Source organism: Cryphonectria parasitica (assembly GCF_011745365.1).
Source record: "Cryphonectria parasitica EP155 unplaced genomic scaffold M406scaffold_2, whole genome shotgun sequence".
NCBI classification, from domain to species: domain Eukaryota; kingdom Fungi; phylum Ascomycota; class Sordariomycetes; order Diaporthales; family Cryphonectriaceae; genus Cryphonectria; species Cryphonectria parasitica.
Window position 1 is genome coordinate 2,130,512 of NW_024468910.1, and position 23,931 is coordinate 2,154,442.

General features: G+C 52.6%; 7 protein-coding genes across 7 annotated transcripts; 4 read left to right on the top strand and 3 right to left on the bottom strand.

The window, feature by feature from the left end:
- Positions 1-811: 811 nt before the first annotated feature.
- On the top strand, positions 812-1,093 carry M406DRAFT_62671 (uncharacterized protein; the record flags this gene model as incomplete). Its single annotated transcript, XM_040924795.1, has 2 exons — positions 812-853; positions 920-1,093. 2 exons carry the CDS (start codon positions 812-814, stop codon positions 1,091-1,093), a joined length of 216 nt encoding a protein of 71 aa, XP_040779493.1.
- A 4,049-nt stretch (positions 1,094-5,142) lies between these two features.
- Positions 5,143-6,589, bottom strand: M406DRAFT_354910 (uncharacterized protein). Its single transcript, XM_040923028.1, has 3 exons — positions 6,318-6,589; positions 5,977-6,123; positions 5,143-5,856 (listed from the first exon to the last, which is right to left on the bottom strand). The coding sequence occupies exons 1-3, from the start codon at positions 6,443-6,445 to the stop codon at positions 5,658-5,660; spliced, it is 474 nt and encodes a 157-aa protein (XP_040779494.1). The 5' UTR covers positions 6,446-6,589; the 3' UTR covers positions 5,143-5,657.
- Positions 6,590-8,256: 1,667 nt separating this feature from the next.
- On the top strand, positions 8,257-9,181 carry M406DRAFT_349756 (uncharacterized protein; the record flags this gene model as incomplete). Its single annotated transcript, XM_040922500.1, has 2 exons — positions 8,257-9,060; positions 9,150-9,181. Exons 1-2 carry the CDS (start codon positions 8,445-8,447, stop codon positions 9,179-9,181), a joined length of 648 nt encoding a protein of 215 aa, XP_040779495.1. The 5' UTR covers positions 8,257-8,444.
- Positions 9,182-9,590: 409 nt separating this feature from the next.
- M406DRAFT_354911 (uncharacterized protein) lies at positions 9,591-12,190 on the top strand. Its single transcript, XM_040923029.1, has 2 exons — positions 9,591-9,767; positions 9,857-12,190. Exons 1-2 carry the CDS (start codon positions 9,696-9,698, stop codon positions 11,003-11,005), a joined length of 1,221 nt encoding a protein of 406 aa, XP_040779496.1. The 5' UTR covers positions 9,591-9,695; the 3' UTR covers positions 11,006-12,190.
- A 1,731-nt stretch (positions 12,191-13,921) lies between these two features.
- M406DRAFT_354912 (uncharacterized protein) lies at positions 13,922-15,642 on the top strand. The gene is made up of 3 exons (XM_040923030.1): positions 13,922-14,186; positions 14,754-14,982; positions 15,118-15,642. Exons 1-3 carry the CDS (start codon positions 14,100-14,102, stop codon positions 15,135-15,137), a joined length of 336 nt encoding a protein of 111 aa, XP_040779497.1. The 5' UTR covers positions 13,922-14,099; the 3' UTR covers positions 15,138-15,642.
- A 563-nt stretch (positions 15,643-16,205) lies between these two features.
- Positions 16,206-17,156, bottom strand: M406DRAFT_45113 (family 32 glycosyltransferase; the record flags this gene model as incomplete). Its single annotated transcript, XM_040924265.1, has 2 exons — positions 16,206-16,246; positions 16,316-17,156. The coding sequence occupies 2 exons, from the start codon at positions 17,154-17,156 to the stop codon at positions 16,206-16,208; spliced, it is 882 nt and encodes a 293-aa protein (XP_040779498.1).
- A 3,211-nt stretch (positions 17,157-20,367) lies between these two features.
- Positions 20,368-22,155, bottom strand: M406DRAFT_71534 (uncharacterized protein; the record flags this gene model as incomplete). The annotated part of the gene is made up of 3 exons (XM_040925477.1): positions 20,368-20,639; positions 20,832-21,185; positions 21,705-22,155. The coding sequence occupies 3 exons, from the start codon at positions 22,153-22,155 to the stop codon at positions 20,368-20,370; spliced, it is 1,077 nt and encodes a 358-aa protein (XP_040779499.1).
- Positions 22,156-23,931: the final 1,776 nt, after the last annotated feature.

A 23,931-nucleotide genomic window follows, 5' to 3' on the forward strand; every position in this document is an offset into this window, starting at 1 on the left:
TAGTCACTTTATTTGTCTCGGTAACAGGTCACGTCGAGGGACGTTCTCGTTGATACACGAACGAGCCGTAGCAAACAGAGAACCTCACCATCAATGTTTCCATCGTACTGTGGAACCCAATGATGGGACATAGCTGGTCGACAAAAATTACTTAGAAACGACCAGTTTCACTTGGTTCTTGGGTCTCGGGCATTCCCGCCGGTCTACCCCTCTGCTAAGCCTAAGATGATATAGACGAGTATTTCACGATCATGTGGCTGGCCTTCGAAGCAGCCTCGAACCCAGAGTAAAAGAAAGAAAGAAAGAGAGAAAGAGAGAAAAATTGACGCAGCCCACCCTGCCTGGAGTTGGTAGCAACTCGTAGTGGCTTCCCGGTGGAGGTGGTCGGCTGCAGGTCTACAGATGGTGTGTGTGCGCGCGCTTGTGTGTGTGTTGTACGATGAGTTGTTAGGTCGTGTTTAGTGTTGGTCCAACGATAACGACGTCATTTTTGATGCGCTGCGAGATCACTTGAGCATCTGATGGGGACACAACCTTGAATAGGCCTCCAACATTTCTGAGTATAAGACGGCCTGATATCTCTCCCCTCTAAAGACTCGACTTCTTCAACTCACCATACTCAATTTCCCCTCTTTTCTTTCTAACACAAAGAAACAATATCTTCAAAATATCGTATGTCATTGATCTTACTAGATTTTATTAGCTTGAGTACTTACGCAGTGTACTGAAAACCGAATGCTAACCTTCTACCTACTAGACATACTTTATAATAAACTACCACCTCATCTCCCCTTGCTAAATCACTCTCAAGATGGCCGACCAGAACCAGCAAGAGAAGGAATTCTCCATCCAGGTAAAGTCATCTTCGGTATTCTCGGCTGCTAGGTCCCACCACTTATTACTAACGATTCCTACGCAGCCCATTGACGATACCAACAAGGATCAAGGCAAGGGCTTCATCGATGCTATCAAGTCCAAGGTCGCTCCTCATGTCGCGGCTCCAGGCCCGGCCCAGTCACATGACCACAGCCAGATCCCTCAGGAGGGGACAAAGGAGGAGCGTCTGGCGAAGGCCAAGGAGATCAACAAATAGATGCTCTAGCTAGTAAGCCGGCCTGCCAGTGATGGAGGGAGGAGGAAGGCGAGAGGAGCAGAATCGGCGTGTAGTCGACCAGCCCCAATCCTGCTAGAGTTTACCTAGAGACAGATATCTTACGAACCTCGACTGAATGAAATGCATGATTTTGACGTTTCTTTTCCCTCCTTTATTGCGACATGCACAAACCTTCGCTACTGCATGTGCTCCGGGCTTCTCGAGAAGGGGTTCAAGCCCAATGTCCATTCCGGACCCACAAGACACCTCTCTCATGACGTCGTACTAAGCATCTCAAAATTGCGTTTCAACAACTGCTATCTCTGTACGAGGTAGGGGAGCACAACGGGGCAACCACAGCATCTAGACAGTCCCCTGCTTGCAGACTGACTTGGACATACTCTATCATACAAACACAAACGAGACACGCAGTCGATGGAAAGAGGTACGGCCGTTGTGCTCTGCAGATGTACAGCAGAAATTGTGACTCGTATGAGGTCTCGATATGAATCATGCTGAGGTGGTCATGAAACAGGACACATGAGCCGCGTTGTGCCACAACTGCGCACTGTGTTGGGTGTCACTGTGTTGGGTGTTGAGTGATGCTATTGTGATTGTTGGAAGCTGACCACGAAGCGCCACTCGCAACCCAACGCCTTCGCTGCCTGAAGAGAGCCGCGTGTTTTGACGTCCGAACCCTGCCCAATTGGCGGCGGCGGCTGCTGCTGCTGCGGGTGCTTGTACTAGGCAGAACAGCACGGTGAAATTAATGGTCATCTTGGCTTGTTTCTACCCTGTTCTGCTTCCTTCGCCGATTGACCCGACCCAACAAAATACTCACTTGCTGATTGGATCTACCCAGTCGCTTTTTGGGCACGTAACCACTCCCTACTGCAGAATTGACCGTTCAGCCATATCGGACATAGCCTTAGCCTTGGGTGAGAGGCGATCGACTGCTGCTACGCCCTGGCGGAAAGACCCGCTGCCGGTCTAGTTCTCTGCCAGCCCCTGTCCCACTACAACTCTAGGGCTGTCTATCTTTCTCTCTTTCTCTACCTTAGGACTTACAGTAGTGTGTGCCTGTGTACCGTTTTCTGCTCAATCTGAACCACCACCATCATCTCACCACACGACAGCACCCCGACAAGACAGACACGCACCGCGCGTACGTCCAGGCACAGCACAGTACAGTCAGCCACAGCCACTAAGCTGCCCACGCAACATCAATCCAACTTTCCCTTTGTTTTTCCGGCTCTCCCCCCCCCCCCCCCCAAGGGCAGCTGCGACGTATTCAAGTGCGCGAGTCACAAGCAAGGGTTCAAGTCATTGGTAGAGAGCAAGCCAAGTCGATACCACGACGGACCGATCCTGGAAGCGTCATATTACAGCTCGCACAGGTTCACCAGCGCGCGGCACGAGCACACGAGCACATCAGCACATCAGCACACCACGCTGCTCGCTGCACACGACACAGGCGACGACGCACCTCGACCCTGGTATATACAACTACTCAATCAGATGAAGCCTTAGCCATTGTCGTCGACATATCAACACAGCTGGCTGGGAGGAACGAACAACCCCACCGACAACGATTCTCCCCCCTCCCCCCTTCCCTCTTCTCCTCCACGCCTTCCACCTCTCGGTCCTCCAACTGCCATTGTCGATCCCTCTTCTTAGCCGACGGTCTCCACGCCGACTCGGAACACAATGCCGTCTATCCTCAACGATGCCGACAAGGACATGGTCAAGCGCTTCGTGCCAAAGCAGAGTAATAAGATCCAGGCTGTAGCCGTAGCGCGGCTTTACGTTGCGCACCCGAACCCCTCCACATGGACCTACACCGGCTTGCAAGGGGCCGTGGTGCTCGCCAACGATCTTGTTGGAAACACCTACTGGCTGAAGATGGTGGATATATCGGTGAGTTGCGCTTCAAGAGTGAGCCAGACGGCGGCGGAGCGCACAGCGCAGGAGCTAATCACACACGACTACTACACAGCCCTCCCACCAGGGAGTCATATGGGACCAGGAAATCTTCGACTCGTGGAGCTACAACCAGGACCGGACCTTCTTTCACACCTTCGAGCTAGAGGACTGCCTGGCCGCCCTCTCCTTCGCTGATGAGAAGGAGGCGAAGCAGTTCAAGAAGAAGATGGACGAGCGCGAGAAGAATGCCAGTAAAGCGACGAAGGCGACACCGTTCGGAGGAGCGGCGCCCGGTGCAGGGAGCGGAGGGCATAAACACGGCTTGCTAGGCGGCATCTTCGGAGGGCATAGGCACTCCTCTGCGCCGTCGCCGACGCCGCCTGAGTCCCCTCGCAACAGCGTCGCTCCTTTGAGCCCTCTCGGCAGGTCATCATCCACCAGGGCCAACGGGTCCAGTAGCCGGAGCCCGCCCGCGCAGTTTGCCGTCTTGGAGGCGTTCGACCCCGAGTGGCGGGAACACTTTGGCGACGACCTGAGGTCAAAAGGTCTGACCGACGATTTCATCATGGACAATCAGGCCTTCATCGTCGACTTCCTGAAGCAGGAGCAGGCCCAGACAAAACACTCGACACCGCCGCCGCCGCCACCGCCGGTCAATGGAGCGGGATCTAGAGCGCCTCCTCCACCACCGGCCGTGCGGAGAGGAGGAGCCGCCGCACCACCGCCGCCTCCTACGCCGAGGCGGTCTAAGAAGTCCGATTCACCCAGTACCGAGCGCGAGCCCTCACCACAGAGGCCGAGATTCCACGTCCCTCCACCGCTGCCCGATGCTGGCAAGCTTGCACATGTCGAGCCCGCAAGGCACACGCCCGCCTCCGGACCTCCGCCTCCGCCACGCCCGCCAAAGACGCCGGTCGAGGAGGCGAAGGATTCTGGGCAGAGGTTCGGTGTGCCTCCGCCCTTCACAGGACAGAGAAGTGTTCCGCCCCCGCCGCCAAGTCGTGGCCCTGTCCCTCCGCCACCCCCATCAAGGGAATCGGCTATCGCAGCGCCTGGCCCGGCACCACCACTGCCTCCCAAAGCGCCTGCTGGAGCTGCACCCCCGCTGCCTCCTCCAGGCCTACCCACCAGAGGACCAGCGCCTCCACCATTACCATCGTCTGGCGCCCCGCCCGCGCCTCCCCTACCAGGGTCTTCAGCGCCGCCAGCACCACCTCTGCCGTCGAGCGGCGCTCCACCGCCTCCTCCCCCGCTGCCGGGCGCAGGCGCACCTCCTCCACCTCCGCCTCCACCTCCACCTCCAGCAGGCGGTATTCCACCTCCACCACCGCTACCACCAGCAGGCACCGGCATTCCTCCACCCCCGGGTCCGCCACCCCCACCAAATCGCGACTCTGGCTATGCGTCTGGCGTGCCGGCCGCGGCTCTGCCCAATGCAGACTCTAGTCGCTCGGCCATGTTGGCGGGGATCCAGAAGGCCGGTGGAATTGGAGCCCTGAAGAAGGTCGACAGGAGCCAGATCCGCGACAGGAGCTCTGCCCAGGTCGGCGGCGGCGGCGGGAGCGATACTGGCCCGCACGGCAGCGGCCTGCCGCCTGCTGGCGTCACCCCTGGTGGTGGTGGCAATGATATGGCGTCGGCCTTGGCCTCGGCTTTAGCTGCCAGAAAGAATAAGGTCAGCCACAGTGGTAAGTTTATTTTCCCTCTCATATGTCAGGGCTGTGGTCCTTGGATGCCCCCATGATTCTTGAATGATGCTAATATTCTCTAGATGACGAGGGTGATGACGATGAGTGGGACTAAACGGCAGCGGGTCGTAGGAGAAACGGGAGCACTGAGTGAGTGCGAGAACAGCACGAGCAGGGCATACGGGACAGGACCAAGAGATTCCTTTTCCCCCATACATAGCTCTGGTGTACCTTGTGCGTACAGGACTGGCAATCTGCTTTCACTGAGATCGTAGGCAGTGGCTGTACGAGCCTTTACTTCTTTTCGGTGGGGGATGGATGCCCGCTTTGACGAGGCAAGGGGAACCAAAGCAGGCGGGCACCTCATCCTACAGTAAGAATGAGTCATCCCCTCCCTATTCAGAGGGCTAGACACAATACAATACAGAATGGTTTTTTCAGCAGATAGCCTCTCATTACGGTCTACCAAGGTCTCATGACGTTTTATGAACTATGTCGACCAGTGCCTCCATGCAAGCCCCTTTTTGATATAGCGCTCGATCACACTAATTGCGCCGAATGGAGACGGAAATTGAAAGAAGAAGTGATCATTCCTCCTCGGACAGAAGACGGATAAGAAATTCATGTCATCAAGAAGATTCATAAAAGGTGTATGCTGTTGTTTGGTTTCTTTTTCCTCCCCACCGACACGGGACGTCCCTCCCATCCCAGTCGTCTATCAACTGTCGAGGAACCTCGAGTCTTCATTCCTTGCGGAACAGAATCGAGGTTTGAGAGAGAGAAGACAGTTCTTCCTGCGCCTTTGTGCCCGGCCCCTGCTCCTCTGAACCCCACTCTTCCATGTGCAACTGTGGCCAGTTTCCTAAAGGGAAACAGGGAAAAGAAGAAGGGAGGAGGGGGGGGGGGGGGAAGGGGGCCACGACGCAGCCGGCATACGGCCAGACCGACCAGGTCTAAATATCGTCAATCTCGATATCCTTGCCAACGGCACCGCCTTCTTCGCCGCTCTCGGAGTCGCGGTCCTCGTCGAATTCGAATGCGCAGTCGCCGTCCTCGCCGCCGCCAAAGGTATCGGTCTCGTTGATCTTGGCGGTCTCGGGGAGCTCGCCGTAGGCCTTGAGGGAACGGGCTTCATCGGCGGTGTACTTGAGACTGTTGCACACCAGCGTTAGGGAAAAAAAAAGAACAAGGGAAGATTTGGTAAGAGGCGTTTGACAGGGGGGGATGGGAGAAAGAGGTTGTATAGAAGTGGGGAAAGAGAGTATAACGTACATGACATCGCCCTTGTCGTCTTGGTAATCACGCAGCGACAGCAGGATGATGTCGCCCTGGTTGATCCAGACCTTCTTGCGAAGCTTTCCACGGATGTTTCCAAGTCGACGCGTGCCGTCGAAGCACTGCGCCTCGAGACGACCGTTTCTGTATCAAGGTCGGGTTTGCGATCAGCCTTTGGACTCTTCTTTGTGGCGCGTCATTGTTGGCGCGAAGAGCCCCTCTTTGCACATGACATGCGGTCGGTCTCCTCCCATCCTTATCGAGGGGAGGAGGACCTCTTATGTACATGCACCAAAGGAGGCGGGAGAAGAAGGGCAAAGGGACAAATCGAAACCTACCCGAGCATCTTCACGACCTGCGCATACTCCTGGCCATCCTCCTTGAAGGTAAGTTCACGCTTCTCATTGTCGTTCTCGTTCTTGCCACGCCTGCGGTTCTTTCCTCCCTTTCCCTTGTTCTTAGGCATCCTGTCTGTCCTGTGCGGTAGAGGTCTGGATGATGATGATGGTGTTTAAAAAGAAAGTGGATGAGCGTCGAGTCTGCCAAGGAATGGCCTTGTTGTTTGTTGTTGTAGTAGCTGTGGGTTGTCAAGAGACAAGTTGGGTTTTGGTAAGACTCGGAAGTGGGTTGGGAGAGAGGCGGCGAGGAATGATTCTTTGGGAGTGGGGGGTAGTTTGTGCTGGTGGGGTCACTTTTGTGCTTGTGGGCTAGTTTGTGGCGGGGCAAATCCCTAGGCCTACTTGACCCCTGCTGGGTTGGGCAGAGTTGGCTTTGTGAGAGGAGGAGAAGTCAGCGTTTTAGAGTGGGACAGACGGGACATGCTGTTGTACCCTGCTATGATACTTGAGCCCGAGCTAGACTAGTCCTCTTGGGAGGTATTGGTCTCTACTACTGGTTGACATTGACATTCATTGTCGGTTCACCACACGGTCATTTGGATATCACCCGCTTGCGCCTCTGCCCTCTCTCCCTCTTGCACATGTCTATCAAGCACCAACCCCATGCCTTTTTTTTTTTCTTCTTCCCCTTTCCTTTCTTTCTTATCCTATCTTCCATCCTTTGTTCCTTCTTTCGGTAGACTCCATTCGCCGTGCTTGCGAACCTCTGCTGTGTGACTGAAAGCACATATGGCTGCAGGAATGCGATGCCCTCTCCTGATTGTTTGAACTATCGCTTCCCCAGTCGCACCCCACTTCGGATTGACCTACCTAAGGTACTCACTCCCCTTTGGTGACGAGGATGTGTTCTTCTAATGTAGGCAATCATGCTACTCTTTTTAATCCCTACTGTTGCATCTGATGCCGAGGGCTTGAAGTTTTCGAAGACGACAGCACGGATGTGTCTAACTTTCCGTAATTGACTGGAGCCCGAGAGACATTGGGGTCTTATCATAGAATGGAATTTCGACTCATGGACTCGGATGGGTCACATTCTCCCGTTGGGTTTTCATCTTTTTGTGAATTCCAACCAACAGACAATACTTCGTTCAAGGCATTTGTAAGCTGTCACTTGAAGGACAATTCACTTCCCTTCCTACAACAGCTTCTCGTCCCAGATTTTTGTGGTTGCCAGTGTTACTCCCGACTCCATTTTTCGGCATAATCGGCGAGGATTGTTTTCGGACAATACAGAGGAGGTCAAAGCAGCCATCCATCGCAATCGGTTAGGCAAGCCAGCCAGTGACAACAACTCTAAACGCTGTTGCTTTTCTTAAACAAAATACAAGATGGCATGGGGTCTCATCAGGCAGCCGAGCAACGGCAGAGCTGAAAGCCCTGGCAGTCCCTGCTCGCGTAGATGAAGTCCAAAATCTGTGGCACGGAAGACTCTCGATCATGAAACCCCCATCTGCAATATTCGGAACATCTAACCACCACACTCATTGGCAGCAAAAACAGCGGGCTGAAGCCACAGCAGGAAGCAGGCTAGTCCCTGCGCACAGGTTACAAAGTGGTATTCCACATCTTTAATAAGAACCAGTTTTAATTCTTAAAGCAAAGGAAAGAAAGAAAGGCGGAAGCCTGGAGTAAGCATCTTTAAAATCATTTTCATCACTTCCCATCACAATGTAGTCAATCTTATATATCCACATCAAAACTCCGCCACAAGCAAGTGCAGTACTGTTGGCGGCACGGCTGCAGACGATGCCCAGCCAAAGAGCCAATCAAAAACCTGCAGCCAGATCCCGGGCCCTGTCAACCTCTTCTGCACTACAAAACTACAGATTCGATACAGACTCGATCACCCATCCATACACACCCACCCGTCACTGACCGCGTTGCTCTTTTCTTTCTGTGTGCTTCAATTAGCACAATGCCCATTTGGTCATACATCGTCATATTGCGTTGATGAATTTAAGCAGTTACTCAGATCTATCATTGACAATTGGAAGACTAGGAGGATCTCGACGTCTTCAAGGATGAAATGATATAATCAACACCACCCTCCGCCTTCACCCAGCCAACATGGTTCAGTACTTCCCACGGCTCAGGACAGGAGTCGCTGGGCCGGCAAAAAGGGTCCCCTCGCTACTGGGTGGCCCTGGTAGCAGGGGCATCAAGATGTCCAAGCTCGCCTCTGTCTCACTAGACAGGAAGCTGGAGGGCCAAATCCCCCAGCATGTCGCGTTCTATCCACCTTTTACCCCCAAGGGCAGAGAGCAGATTACGCACCTCTTCTCCCACGATATCGGCATCTACACCGAGATGAAGGCAGCGAAACACCTCAGGTGGAATGGCATCGAGGTCAAGACAGCACGGCGTCATGTCGTGCACCTGAACGACCTGCGGTACTTCACCGAAGCCGGACATGCCTTTGCGGAATCCATTGTCAGAAGGCTTCTAGCTGATTGCGAGAAGCCGCTGTGGTCTGTCACATCGCCTCGAGGCGATGGCAACAAGCCAATCGTCAGGGGACTGGCGAAATATCGGATCAATACGGCGCTCAGGCAAGCCCTCCGGAACGCCGGGTATTATATGGACGGGCGAAGACTATCTGGAGAGGATCTGCAGAAGCAGGCCCAAATACTCGGGAGGCCGGTCGCTCAAGAGGCCCGGAGAAGGGGAATATTACAGCTGTTTGGTACGGTGGAGGTGTTATCGCGGGACTCGAAGATGGTGCACCAAGTCTCATTTAAGGAATTAAAGGAACACTTTGAGAAGATCGTCCAGCATCTGGAGGAAGAACTAGGGAGAACATCTGAAAGTCACCTGGTCAATTCTTCCAGCAATGATAGGAATCGACAACGAAGTCAACTACGACAGAAAGGACCACTTGATGAAGGCAAGGAAAAGAGATTGGACCCAGAGTCCGGAGGAACCAGCCGAAAGAAGAGGACACGGAACTATCGAACCCAAGAAGGCGATAACCGATGGAGGTAGTCAGAAAAAGCAACCAATCCATAATATATAATCTCTGAACTATTGCATATAGAGAGAATGGAAAGGTAAAGAAAGAGTGTCACATCGCATTTGCATCCCACTGGTATGAATGCCTTTTGGAGGGGGGCTTACGTAACGGCAGTGGCCGCCATCTTGTTCCTGGTTTCAGTGAGCGAAGGCAGGATCGACGATAGCTCTAAACTTTAGCTGTCCTCAAAAGCCATTGAACACGTCTCAGCCACGTCCCTCCTCACCGCCCATCCTGTCTTTTTTCGAGAGACCGCGACGCGCAATTGGATTGCTAGGCACCCTACGATCGGACGCGCAGTGGACAAAATGCTTGTCTCTCTGACCGTCGGTAAGGTCGACGCCGGCGTAACTGTCCTGCTCACTCCAGATAAACGTCTCGTAAGTTATACTCCGGCAGAGCCAAGGTCCACGTATTGGTGCAGATCTGCCGACACTCCTCAAATTTCAAGCTGACCATATTCGCTCAGATCGAATTCCCGTCCATTCTTCTCCCCCCTGATATCTCTTCGGGCTCTATCGTCGACATCACAGTTGGGCGCAATACCACCTCCGAATCCGCAGCCGAGGAGCGCTTCCAAGCACTGCAAGACAAGATCTACAATGCCTTTGGTGCCGCACTACCCTCTACGCCGATTCTACGATGCCGAAACGCGACGCAGACTTCCGTCGTCCTGGAATGGGACCCCATCCAGCTTGCCACAGCCGACCTAATCAGCCTGTCTTTGTATCGTAACAATAACAAAGCAGGCACGATCCCGAAGCCCCTGCAGATGCACACCACAAAGATCTCCGGCCTGGCCGTTGATACCCAGTACACTTTCCACCTGGTGCTAAGAACCACTGCCGGCACGTACACGAGCGAGAAAGTGGATGTCCAGACACACAAGATGACAGATCTCAGCGGTATCACCATCACGACGGGTATCCTGCCCCAGACCATGCGTGAGAACCTGGCTGTGGCCGTAGAAAGGATTGGTGCCAAGATCGTGGACAGCGTGCGGATAGATACCACACACTTCGTGACGACCGAGGGCAGAGGCATCCAGTGGGAGAAGGCGGTCGAGATGAACATTCCTGTAGTGCGGCCAGAGTGGGTGGACGCATGTGAGCAAAGTGGGAGGATCTTGGGCGTCACAAAGTTCTACCTGGATGCTGTGCGGCCAGGCCCGCTGAGCGAGGATCGGCCAGGCACGGCAACTCAGCAGCAGCAGCAGCAGCAGCAGCAGCAGCAGCAGCAGGCGTCCTTCGCGGCACCTGCTACCGCGCCAGCGCCGCCAGCGAAGGACAAAGACCTGCCCGCTGCCCCGTCAGCCGAGAATGGTGAGGGCAGCAGCGAGAAGGCCCAGGAGGGCGACAAGGACGAGAACGACTATGCCGCCTTGAACAAGGAGGAAGCCGTGGATGGTGACGACGAGGACGAATCCGACGATGACGATGATGCTGCCATCGACGAGGCCAAGGCAAAAGCAGAAGACGAGCAGAAGTCGAGGGCGGAAGACAAGGAGCAGAACCTGGCGGTACGACCGAAGGCGGCAGCATTTGAGGATCTGGACGAGGACAAGGCAGCACCATCGCCCGCAGCAAGTCGATCATCGTTCCAGGAGGTCCAACTATGAACCATTATGTCACGATCTTCACGAGGCGGGCGCTTTGATTGTACTTTGAAGGGGAGAATTGTGTAATACTTGATGGCCCTCTTTTGTTGGACGCCAGGGTGGAATTTGTGCTCCATCGAGGAGATGGGTAGATACTATGATAAAGAATTAGGACACGATGACGGCCTTTACGATCCCGATGAGTGCTCTCTGCATCGATAGCGTTGGATCCTCTGCCAAGATGGACCTTACGGCAAGATCTCCTCGCCCTTCCAATCCCAACATCTACCCCTCCCTTTCAGCCCAACATCCCGAGTGACAACCTCCACCATCTTGGCCGCAGCGTAATCCGGGTCAAACAGCTTCTCCTTGGGCATTGTGTCCCAGTAGTCTCTCGACAGGTCCGTCTTGACGGTACCTGGGTGGTACGCCATGGCCATGGCCTTGTCCCCACTCCGTGTCGCCAGCTGGAGGTCAAAGCCCTTGGCCAGGCTGTTTACCGCCGCCTTGCTGCTGCGGTAGCTGTACCACCCGCCCTTTCTGTTGTCGCTGACGCTGCCCACGCGTGCGGACATGGCCACCCACGCCGCGTACTCGGGCAGGCGGTCAGCCGGGTCCAGAGCGAACTGCGTCCGCCTGCGCGGGAGGAAATCTCCAAACCACTTCATCAGGAGCAGGGGGCCGAGCGCGTTCACGCGGTAGGTCATGAGCGCCTTTTCGGCGTCGACCAAACCCGTGGCCTTCTCCGGATGCAGGATGCCCGGGACCGCAAGGGCCAGGTGCAGGTGGTGCGCGTCCGAGGGGAAGAGCTCGGCGGCTCGCTCCGAGGCGGCCTGGATAGCGGACTCGTCCGTCACATCGAGGGCAACGACGTGGAGGCGGTCAGCCGGGGCAGGGGCAGCACCAGCGCGGCTGTTGGGCGGGAGATCCTTGAGGAGACTGGACTTTACTGCGGCAGGGTTATGGCGCGCGGTGGCCAGGATGGGAACGTTTGTGGTGCGGAGGAGATGCCTCGTGAGAGCATGTCCTATACCGCGGCTGGACGGAGTGATGAGGATCCAGGGGCGGGACATGATGGCAGGGAAAGGAGACCAGAAAAGGGTGAAGCAGTAGGAGAAGATGGCTGCTCGTGAGGGCGGCTGCGTTTACTTGCTGCCGCGTCGCCCTGATCAAACACACATATCATGTCCCCCCTATTACTGCAACAGGCCACAGAATGTAATTCCTGGAAAGTCTACTATCACCCAGGCCTTACTGGAGCTTTCATGACATGAATATCTATAGCTTACTGTTCTACTATGTACGCATCATGCCCAGTCTGCCGGTCTAACTAACATCAGGGTCCTCACGGGCTACTGCAGGGCCTTTGGTGCCGACGTCATGCGGCTTGATACAAGGATGAACGTCGTAGCTCTCGAGAACATTCAGTTTACGAAAACCACCAGAAAAAGATTGAATCTTTGCGGGTGTAGGTCGAGGAGAGAGGCAAAAAAGAACGAAAAAAAAGAAGAAAAAAAAGCGTTTTCATGATTATTATGTGCAGGAGGAGGAAGAAGTATAAGAAACCCTCGCCATGAGGCATCGAAAAATATCCATCTCCCGAAACTCAAGTACTGAGCAAGGGTGAACAATAAAGTGCTTTGCTGCCATGGAGATAGAATACTCTGGACATAATTGTATCACGCAGCCGCATGTTTGTAGCACCATTTGGCTCGTGCTCATCCTTATCCTATGCAGTGTTCTGAATTACACAAACATATTTTCACTGTCCAGATATGAGGTCTGCCATTGTGACAATCAATTTCATACGCTTCACGGAGCACAAGGTGCAAATGATGATGCTTGGGTGGGAGCGTCAATAATGGTCGACCAAGGAGTATTTCCAGAAGGTACTCGATTACGGCCTTTCACGATGCACAATGTGCTTGCACATGGCTGGTATGACGAGAAGCAGAAGAGACGCAGAGATCTCGTTACCATTGCCATGATGGCGGTTCACACGGAGGAGGGACTTCCGCTGCAAACCACCCATAGGTGAGGTGACAATTGATTTTACATGAATGAGGTGTCGCATAGACCCTAGCCTTTTTTCTGGATGAAGCTCCGCCGAGAAGTGCGTGTTGCGGTAGGACGTTGATGAAACAAAGATGCAACGGCTTTGGAAGGAGACCACGTAACGACTACGGTTTGGCTATTCCGGATTCAGACATAAATGCCAGCTACTATGGCATTTACGTGACTTGGTATCTGTCCATGATAATTATTTACAAGGAAGCTGAAGCGGTTGCACTGCCACTTAATGACAGTGATGACTGTAGAGCAAAAGAGAAGGGGTGACAAAAAAAAAGAAAAAAAAGAAGACAATACGAGGCTTCTCTCCAGTGGCGGCCAAGAGCAGACGTAGTCTGTGACATATGCTTCGACAGGGGTTCAGCTACTGCTGGGGCTGGAAGAGGCAAAACCTGGGCTGGGAATGACCAAGCGAGGCCTCTGGGTTGGTTGGCTGGTTGGCTGTACGGTTACCTGCGCCATGCTGGACGGGGAGCTGCTTTGATGGAGGTTGGGGCCTGACTACACTACACCTGCTGAAGGAGGCGAGCAGCAGGTCATTCCGGAAGGTGGCATTATCTGGATGGTCAGATCTTTTGATAGTTGAGAAGCCGGCCGGTAGTGTGACTGACTAACAACCAAGACCTGTTCACTGTTAAGATATTGGCGCTAACTCAAGTCCATCCCCAAAAGATCAGACCCGTTTCGGGGACCACCCTGGCCTTGTTCAACCTAACGTACCCTGCCGCCACCCTGCCACCTTCAGGCTCCCCCAAAGGCCCAAGAGGGCAGAGCGTCTCACCTGTCTGTTCTGCCCATTCGACTTCCCTCCATTCCGCAACCTTTTTCCTCTTCTCACCCGCTTGCCAAGCTCAACCGCCTCTTTCCCTCTTCTCTTACTCTGACAACCTTGGAACGATACCCAATACACCGCAAAACAATCTCTCGCCAACAGCCCATCAAACAGATCGGCACCATCGCGACGACGGTTTTCGACTTTCTCGGAGCCTACTCAGATTGATTTATTGAATTCCACAAACCACCACCCAATCCACCATCCGCAACAATGGCTGACGGACGCTACGACCCCGATGCTCGCTACCCGGGCGAGAATCCCCAATCCAGCGATCCCAGAATCGCACAGATCCAGGGAGTAAGTACAAATTCCAGAGTGCTTCCATCTTGCCCGCTTGAGTTTTTCGCCGTCGACGTGCGGGGAGAGATTGCGAGCTTGAACGACCCGAACCGGCCACCTGCGCAACCTACGTCAGCACTGTGTCTCTTCTCGACCTCAGCTGCGTCGGCTCGACCGGTCAGGAAACGATGATGGTGATGGCGACCACGAGACGACCTGTCGTGCTCCCGTGCGACATCTGCACCGGGCAAACCAACAACGCGAATGACGAACCTTGGTCATGACTGTGCTGCTGTGGGCCGGTTGTTATGGATAGTTCGAGCGTTGGACGTCCACATAAATGGTCGGGTTGGGGACCTACCGGTATACGTCGAGTTTTGAACCACGTCATAATCATCCTCACGATGGCTTGGCCGCGACAACAAGCTTCTGCCATCCCCCGGGCCTGCGCCTTCGATGATGCCCCGTCGACGCGACCCCCTACGCCAACGTCTTTGGAGCTCTCGACGAGGAGAGAAGTGATTAAGTCTCCCATGCTTGCGGGTACAGATGACTGACATATTTCTTTTTTCCCCCTCCCAACAGAACATGCAGAGTACTATCAATACCATGCGCAACAACATCAACATGGCCAACGAACGTGGCGAGAACATTGACAGGCTGCAAGACAAGACGGACAACCTGGCTGTGTCAGCTCAAGGCTTCCGTCGTGGTGCCAACCGGGTCAGGAAGCAGATGTGGTGGAAGGACATGAAGATGCGTATGTGCATCATTGTCGGCATCATCATTCTCATCCTGATTATTGTCCTACCGAGTAAGTGGCGAGATCTTGATTTTCTCTCCTTGACCCCCCCCCCCCCGGCCCCCCGGGGTTCTCCTATCGCGGCGGTGTTGTACCCTCGTCCTACCGATCGCAAGTTACAGGGGCCCGCTGACAAGGTTTCTGCAGTCGTTTTTACGAAACACTAGACTCGGAGGGCAATAATGATACCCCAGCAACTCCGAAAAGGCTGGGCATGAATGTACAACCAGTGGACGAGGCTCTCGATCGTGTCTCTTAGAGATCTTCCTTTACGCGGAGATTACGCAACAGCGATCAAGGACTGGTTGGCAAATAAATGCCCTTACTGGCCCAATGGCATTGGTACATGGTGTGCGGGGGATTTCCCTTGGCGCATCTTTGATTTCGGTCGATCCTTTTACGAACCCAGCAGCGTCTTGATCATGATGGTACGACAGGGGTAGAGAGGCAGTCTCGCTTTTACACACCTCCAGCGGCAGGCTCTTATGGAAGGTATATCAGCACCGTAGGCTGATATGTGGTGGTCCGGCCTCGGATCTGGATCAGGAGACGACATAGCTGCAAACCTGCGGCGGTCGATGCAACAACATGCGATCCGGACTGTGTATGTATGATGGAATGGCAATTGGCGTTTTGCGAACCACTTAATCATATCTTTTTTTACGATGACACAACACTTCGTTCATCCTCGGCTGTTTTAAACGTGACAAAAATGTGTGATCAGCTGTCGACTTCATTGGTCCTGCCCACGAAAACTAATCTAAGTCTGCACAGTCTGTCTGGGGCATCATCGATAACATGAACGCAATGGCAAGCTCGTACTGAATCTGGAGTATTACCAGAGACCAGAAATATGTGTTGGGCCAAGAAAAAAACAACAAGGGATAACCGACACATGTATGCACTGCGCTACCCCTCTGCACTTTGTTATAAAAGTGTGCAGTAGAATACTCTTTTGAGAACCCACGAGGGAGGGCTCTCTGCTTTTGTTTTTGAAAACACCACCGACTCCATTTGCATGCAGATTTGGCTCAAACCCAGCGCTTGTTTAATATGAGACGCAGCAGTAAGTATACACAGAGGAAAGGAAGTGGGGAATGAAGAAAAAGCCAAAGACTAGGGCTCAAAGGCAGAGGTGATGAGGATAGCTGCGGGGAATTCTATCTGCCTGGATGAAACATCCCACCCCCATCCCCTGATTCTATTATCTTTTTTTTTCTTTTCTCTCTCTTTCTTCAGCCGCCTATATGCCTCTCTTTGGCCGGTTTCCATGTGCCTGTTCATGGGAAATACATTAGTCAAAAGAGAACAAGGAGAAAGAAGGGGGGAGGGTATAGAGACGAACCCGAGAACCCGTGCCTAACAAAAGCCATGGGATCATCATAGTCCCCAGCGCCCATCTGGCCCACGCCAGGCGAGAAGCTCGTGATGGGCAGCACAATAACGTCGCCGACCTTCTTGGTGGCGGTCATGCCAGTGAAGTTGTGCCAGTCAATGGCGCCCTTGCTGCTGCTTATGTCAAAGTACCGGGCGTCGTTGAAGTAGCCAAAGATGACGTCCGTCCAGACGGCGGGGCCAGTGAACTCGATCACGTTCTTATCCTTGAAGTTATCCAGCAGACCGGTCCGCTTCTTCCGGAGGGCCTCCTCGGTGATGGCAGCCACGACCTCCCGCAGAACCGGGTGGCCCGGCTTGGACTGGATGGTCCACTGGCAGAACTGAATCCGTCTGCTGTACCAGTCGTGCCAGTCCGGCCGGTCTGGGTCGGCCTCGATGCCCACCACCAAGCCCACGGACTCGCGCGGCACGCTCTCGGGAATCCACTGCACGGCAGACTTGAGCGCGGTCGTGTCGATGTCGCTGTATACGCCGCCCCTCGCCAGCAGGATCAGGTATCGGAAGAAGTCGGCCTTGAGCACCGGCAGCGGCAGGGCGTCGTATGCCTGGAGGACCTCAGGCACGGCCGCATAGTACAGCTTGACGAGGCCCTCGGCCACCTCGTCCGTGATGACCTCGTGCGTAAAGCCGGGGTGCAGCCGCGTCCAGGTGGCCTCCTCCTCGCGGAACTTAAACTTGCCGTCCGCGGGGCTGTACTTCCAGGTCTGCCACACGTATGCGGGAAACTTGCTTTCCACGTCGTAGGGGTGCTGGTAGGCCAGCTTCTCGACCAGCGTCATCTTGGACATGTCCTTTAATGGTTTCTGCGCCACTGCGCCACTCCCACTGCTGCCGGTGCCACTGCCGGCGCCCACGCTGTTGCTGCTGCTGCTGCTGCCAGCCCCGCCACTCACACCAACCTCTTCTCCCATCGTCGTGGAGTATCGTGATGAGTCTGACGGAACATCATTGGTGAGCGGCGAGGATGGGCCGGGTATTATCTCTGGCTGTTGAGAGCTGTGCGAGCGCGTGAGGATGTAGAAAACGGAGAGAAAGAGGGCCGCCGCAATCAGGGCGCGCCGGAAGGTGAGCATGATGGGCAAAGGTTGCTCGCCGTAGGGAGCTGGATCGCCCGCGCGGGCGCGATGGTGATCAGCTACCTTTTTATCGAGAAGCGGAGCATGGGTCGATTCGGCTGCGCAACAGGGTCTCAATAGGATGTCGGATGTGAGGGTAGGTGGTCGGTTGGTCGGTCTGTGTGTCTGTCTTCGTTCTGGCAACGAGGTTGTCGCAATGAATCTTCACTCGGGTCGTTTCTTGAGAGCTGCCCACTGTCTGTCTATCTTTGTGGTCGGCAGTCGCGATTTCTGGTAGGATGACGCGGACGTTGGGCGATGTGCTGCGAGCTTGCGCGGTCTAATTTGGGAAGCGTGGGTGTCTTGAAGTGGCTGACGGATTGTCTATCGATTGGATGAATGTATGTAGAAGTTCGAGTTTTGAGAGGAAGAGACGCCGACCATCACCCAAAAAGGGAAGTAAAAGAAAAATAAGAGGGAGTATCGTTAGAGGGAGGATCTGATCTCGAAATAGACGGGAGCCAAGCCTGAGAGCGTCACCAGAATAGGAGAGCTTGCGCAGCTTCAGATGGCGCGGGCAGCAGCCCCAGGGGGCATAGCATACTTCTGGCAGGGGAAGGGGCCAGGTTGTTGGATTGGTGTGGGCTTAGCCTTCCTTTTTTTTTCACTTGCGACGGGTGCAGTGGGCGCTGGTTGCAGGTGGGTCAATCGGACTTGGTGGACTTGGTGGGGGCCAATGCCCGCTAGGATGATAATGGTTGCGCGAGCATACCGTCGAATTCAGCTTCTGCAATGCGCCTACACCCCAAGATGTGTGTGGTGTACTATGCAACCTAAACAGGAGGCACTATAGTACTACAGAATACCATGTATGTACGTACGCACAGCACTACGGAGTACTGGTAATACCATAGTCCCCCTGTCAACACTGAATGCAGAAAAATCCAATCTTCTCAAACCACCCACAACCACACTCGAAACAACACCTTTTCAGAACTTGAGGTTGATCGGCCACAATCGACGACACTCAGGACAGGGACACAGCAAACAAGAAATGGCCGGCCAAATTAAAGAGAATTGTCCTAAATAGCACCACTCTCCGCCAGGCACCATAATTCTGATGTGAAGGTGCGTCCAATGTTAGTTTTCCAGGTCCCCCCGCTTGTCGGCACGATCCACAACCACACACGAGGAAAATCATTGGTGAAAACAAGGGTTTGCTGTCTATCTGCCGTGCACCGAAGGGAACCCAGACTCCTCGGTGGCCCCTCTGCTTGCGCGTCTCTGCAGCAAACATCACCTCCCAGGGACGTGTTGAGGACGGGCACGCGGGCCATCCCATTCCCACCACTCTCTTATCGACCTCGGTCTAGGTCTTCTGGCACGGGAAGGGAAGCTGGTGAATCAACACCCTCGGCATTGATAAAAAGATGATCGGCCGGGAACGTCACTAATATGGTGAAAGCTTAATTGGAGAATGAAACCGGTGATCGCATCTTGAGACGATTACCCCAGAAAGAAGATGCCCGTCATCCGAGACCAGAAGAGGGTAAGTAATCCTTCCAGCCTTCTCAGAACACATGGATCTGATTTCCACGTTTCACGGTCCCAAACTACTTCTTGCGGGTAGAACTGGTTACCACTTCGCGACCCGGAACCTTTGCATCCGCTATGCCTTCATGATTTTCTGTCTTTCTTCCTTCTCTCGTTTGTTGATGTTCTTGCTATGCACATCTAAATCTGATCATCTAGAGGACAAGATCCGATATGGGGTTCTGGGCATGGTTTGTTCTTTTTGTTTGGATGTGCATCTGAGGAGCCTCGTGAGTGCCAAGCTTACCAGCCGTCTGGGTCGCCAAGACATGGCGGCTTCTGTGCCAAATAGCAGCTCTATATATTTACCAAGGGCCGAGCTATCGCCTCTGTCACTTTGCTAGTCTGGCCCACAATGCATCCAGAAGTACTTATAGTGCGCAGTCAAGGCTTAAAATCGCAGCGCTATTTGAGTCTTCTAGGGTAGCCTTAGGAACCCATGTAGAGTGCCCGCGAACTGACAGGGATACCAGCTGTCAGAACTGACAAAACGGTAGCCCCTACAAAAGCCTTTAGCACAACTTTTTGCTACCGTTTTAAGGTCCAGGAACATTACAAAAGTTTTTCCTTTTAATCGCGCGCTTTCCAGCATCCAATATACTTGAATGCCCCGCTTTTTCAGCCAACTTTAACTTAGATGTGCCAACTTTTGAAATTGGCTATGCCATCTTTTCAAATTGGTTAAGCTGTCCTTGTATAGCCCTGCTGCTTACATTCCCTGCTGTGTATTCTCAACAAATCAATAGCTGCTAATGCTACATCTTTGATCATGCTACTCTCCAATTTTCATTCTGCCACTCTTCATCTCTAGTTCTTTAGTCCTACTACGCCACTTATAATCGTGCCATTTTCTATCTTTAGTCCTTCTACTCTCCACCCTTTTCATGCTACTCTTCATGTCTCCACTTTTAGTTATGCCACTCTTCTCTATCTTTAGTCTTGCCACCCTTTGATCCTGCCACTCGCTAATTATGCCTCTCTCTACTTCCAATGAATTAGCAAAGATTCCTAAGTACTGATGGGGTTTATGCTAACAAGAGCGGTGCCAAGTATAAGACCTTGAATACGGAAATGTGACTGGGTAATTCGTGCAAGTGTTCACTGCCTTTGGGCTATCAGAGAAGGGAGTAGTCTGATACTTAGATTGACGACTGAAGAGCTATGTACAATGATCTATCTAATGGTAATGAACGTGTCCTTATATATCCAGCTCTTCAGTTCTGGCTATCCCAACTATGTTGTGATTCTACATAGTCACGCTAGTAACCCTAACCCTGATCTGTCCATTGCCTGCTTCTTCACCACTCTGTTCGATCCTGCAATAGATAACCTTTTACGGGGAGTCGAAGCTTCACTGGGTGCTCAAGTTGCTGGTTCGCTGTTCAAGCTGAGCGCCTCGATGCCAGAAGGCGCTTTTCTCAGCTGCTTCCCGGCACTTCTTGACAAAGGCCCGTAGGTTCTCAATATATTGATTGGGTGTCCTTGCGTGGTTAGGAAACTCAATTCTTGATCGTGAGACCAGCGCAGTGGATCGACATCTCTTCAAAATCATCCGCAATGCCGAGGGCATACCGCTAGAATCCACGTCTCCTTCCTCCGCACCACTATTTGGTTCTGGCCATTCTAACAGACTGCAGTGCTATGTGTTGACTTATGATCATACAGCTAGTTAAAGAGTCCCATCAATGGTAATGTTACACTAACCCCGGATCAGTAAAGAATAAGTAATAAAAGCACGGATCTGTCTCATTCAGTATAGACAAGAGAGAAATATTAATTCAGACATGAATGTTATTTCAGCTGTCACAGGCACACTGCTAAGGCGGTCCAGCACTGCAAGTTCTACTTCCTCCTGCTCAGCCAAGATTTTCTCATCCACCAAATCCTCAAGTCCATCTACCACATCATTTCTGACACGATCTTCCGAGGAGGCCAGCTTCTCAGCAAACTCAGTCTTCTGAGCAGCTAGCATCTCCGCGACTTCACACTTGTGCCTATTAAGCAACTCCGAAACATTCTCCTCGAGTTTCCTGTAAAGTACAGCCATCTCATTCTTGTGGGTCTGGAGTCGAACATCCAGAAGCGCCTCTACAGCTGCACGTTTCATGGGTTGAGAAGCAAATTCAACTTCAGGTGTGGAGCTGCTTCGATCATGCTTTCTACCACGAGCTGATAAGAGTGTCAGACCAGTAATATACTAAATATGAGAAGAACTTATAGGATATGGGAGGCAAAGGATTGGCAACTATACTATTATAAGGTGGTATAACATTGATCTTAGAAAGATCATCTCCTTCAAGTATCTGCCCGCCTTGACCCCTATATAATGACGGAACAATTGCAAATGCAAGGCGTTTGATGCTTGGTAGTCGTTGTGTTGAAACTGCTGTGCAAAGCTGATGTAACCATCCATGTGGGCAATCTCTAGCTGCAATGCATGCATGGATGGTGAAAGATGATTGTGCAGTCAGTGTGCGTAGGTCTCTCATTTTCTTGTCTGCCATCTGGCTTGTAGTTGTGAATGTCCTCGGGTGCACTAGGGCTGGTGGCTTGATCATCTCGAATAATGTATGACTAGATCCTTCCGAGTCAAGAAGTTGCGACAAAGAGGACAACGTTCCATGGGTTGAATGCTGTGTTGTGCAGATATGTGAGAGATGTAAGCGTCGATACTGAGGTTGTTCATACTGGGGCATGCTGAGCAAGTAACAATTTTGCACTGATCGTTAAGGGAGCCGTCGATGTGCTTCGCATTGATATGATGCATAAAGCTGTGAATAGGAACTCGGCTGTTGCAGATAGCGTATATAATTTCGTTGAAAATGCTGGCCTTCGGAATCGAGACGGCGAGGTGCTTGAGGAAGTTGAGGGTATGCTGTTTGCTGTGGACTCTTTCCACATGATTGCTCCACTGAGCTGGTATCTGCGTAGTAGGTGGCATTAGACCGCGGCGCTTGCACTCGGAACACTGGAACGGGACTGATAATGTAGCCCTGTACACCCGTGCATGCCTCGTTAGCTCGTTGCGCCGCCCAAAGCTCTGCTGGCAGATAAAACAGGTAGGCCTCATCATCCCCTTATCGGCTGTGATACCAGAGGCATGTATGGGTCCCTGAGATCCTTCTTGAGTTGAGGCCATTGCTTGATGTGAGTTGCTCTTCTTGTTGCTTACATTCTGCTTGCTTCCATCAGATCCCGGCGAGGCTGCAGTTTGGGTATCCTAGCCTGACTGTTCATCGCCTTCTTTGCATGCAGAAGCCGCAGATAACGGACAGGCGCTGCGAGAAGCTCGGGAGATCAACTCAACGCTGCTCTCCATATAAAATATCAGCCACTGCATAGCCTCAAGCAACCTGGCTTCCGCCTCGGCATCGAAGACCGTCCTTAGCGCTTATAAGTGCATCAGCCTCTTGATATCTAGTATTGAATGGTATTCCGGACCGTTGTAATGCTAATAGGGATCCTTCTGCAGGCTTCGGAGGCTGGCTTCGTTGCATTCTTGCCGAAACTGTGCAGCCTGTCGGGAATATTCTCTCCGCTGCTTCAGAAGCTTCAACTTCTGGAGACGGGACCGCTAGTATTTCAAGATACTCTCAGCTTCCTGAATCTTGCTTGCATCAGCGCCTCGTACTTTCAATGCATCAACATCACAGCGCAGCTCCTGAATACATTTGCTGGTCTCAATCTCTCTTATATAGTCTTGCATAATGTAAATAGGAGCATAGGCGTTGTAATGTTGCGAGATACCAGAGAGAGGGAGGATATCCGTAATCCTTGCAAGATTGCTAAAGTATATCTTTTGGAGATCAACTCGAATATTCCAGCTCTAGTAATCCTTCTGAAATGTTCTGTTCGTATATCCCATGATGTAGCAGCGCGTACTACTGATCATATGCTCTGTTTATAGCTTGTTAGATCGTAAGCTTTAGCAAAATGAGGGGGAGAAAAGCCGGCCCCCCCCCCCCCCCGGGAGGGAGGGAAGAGCAGAGGCAGAGGGCCAGCCTACTATTAATGCCTGCTCCAGCACCAACGCGAAATGAGTAGGAGCGTAGCACTATCTCGAAGCCTGCTACGATGCAGAGGCGGATCCAATATGAGCGGAAGGTAGCATAGCTTAGTATAAATACACGTTTCTTGAGCATCTCCTCGTTCCACTCCAAAGTTGTGCAACTGCTGCTATCAAGAATAAGCTAACGGATCACATCCTTTACAAACTTAAAGCATATCTTTAAGGCGCCTACTTTCACAGCTAGAGCGATGAGGAAGTGGGTGAAACAGAGAAGTAGAGTAGGCATCATTATAAGATCGAATTCGAATCTAGAGTACGGTTAGATGTGCATTCAAGGGTGGGCATCAGAGTGCTAACGTACCGGTTCTCATCTAACCCAACTAGCAAGGCATATCTCTTTCTCTTGTTGCAGTAGAGAGTCGGGCTAGACTCTGGTTGTCAGCCCTCCGGCCAGCTTTCGTCTCGTTTCACTCATAGTATGATATCCTTCCACTGCATATTAAGCAACATTCCAGGTTGGAGAGCAGCATGGTAGAGAAGGAGGAGCTATATATGGACCATGATGCGGTTTATTAGCGGCATCGGAATGTGATCAGCATGCACCCACAGTGTTTGCAGCAGCTGTTGAAGATTCTCAGGTGTTGCTCCCATCTTGCTATATCCGCTATCGATGGTTAGAACCCATTTGTTCTTAAGTATAGTTGCAATCTACTGAATAGAAGCAATTAGTTCCAACAGCCCAATCATAAGAGCAGGAGGCCAAACTGCAGGCAGGAGAGATGAGGAAACAGGATGAGTCTTGGAGTGCAGGTAGGAAAGTAAGAGATGGCGAAGGAGAAGTGCACCAACTTACCCTAGTAATATCGCGGACCAGCCCGATATCACGAGCACCATCTATGCCTTAAG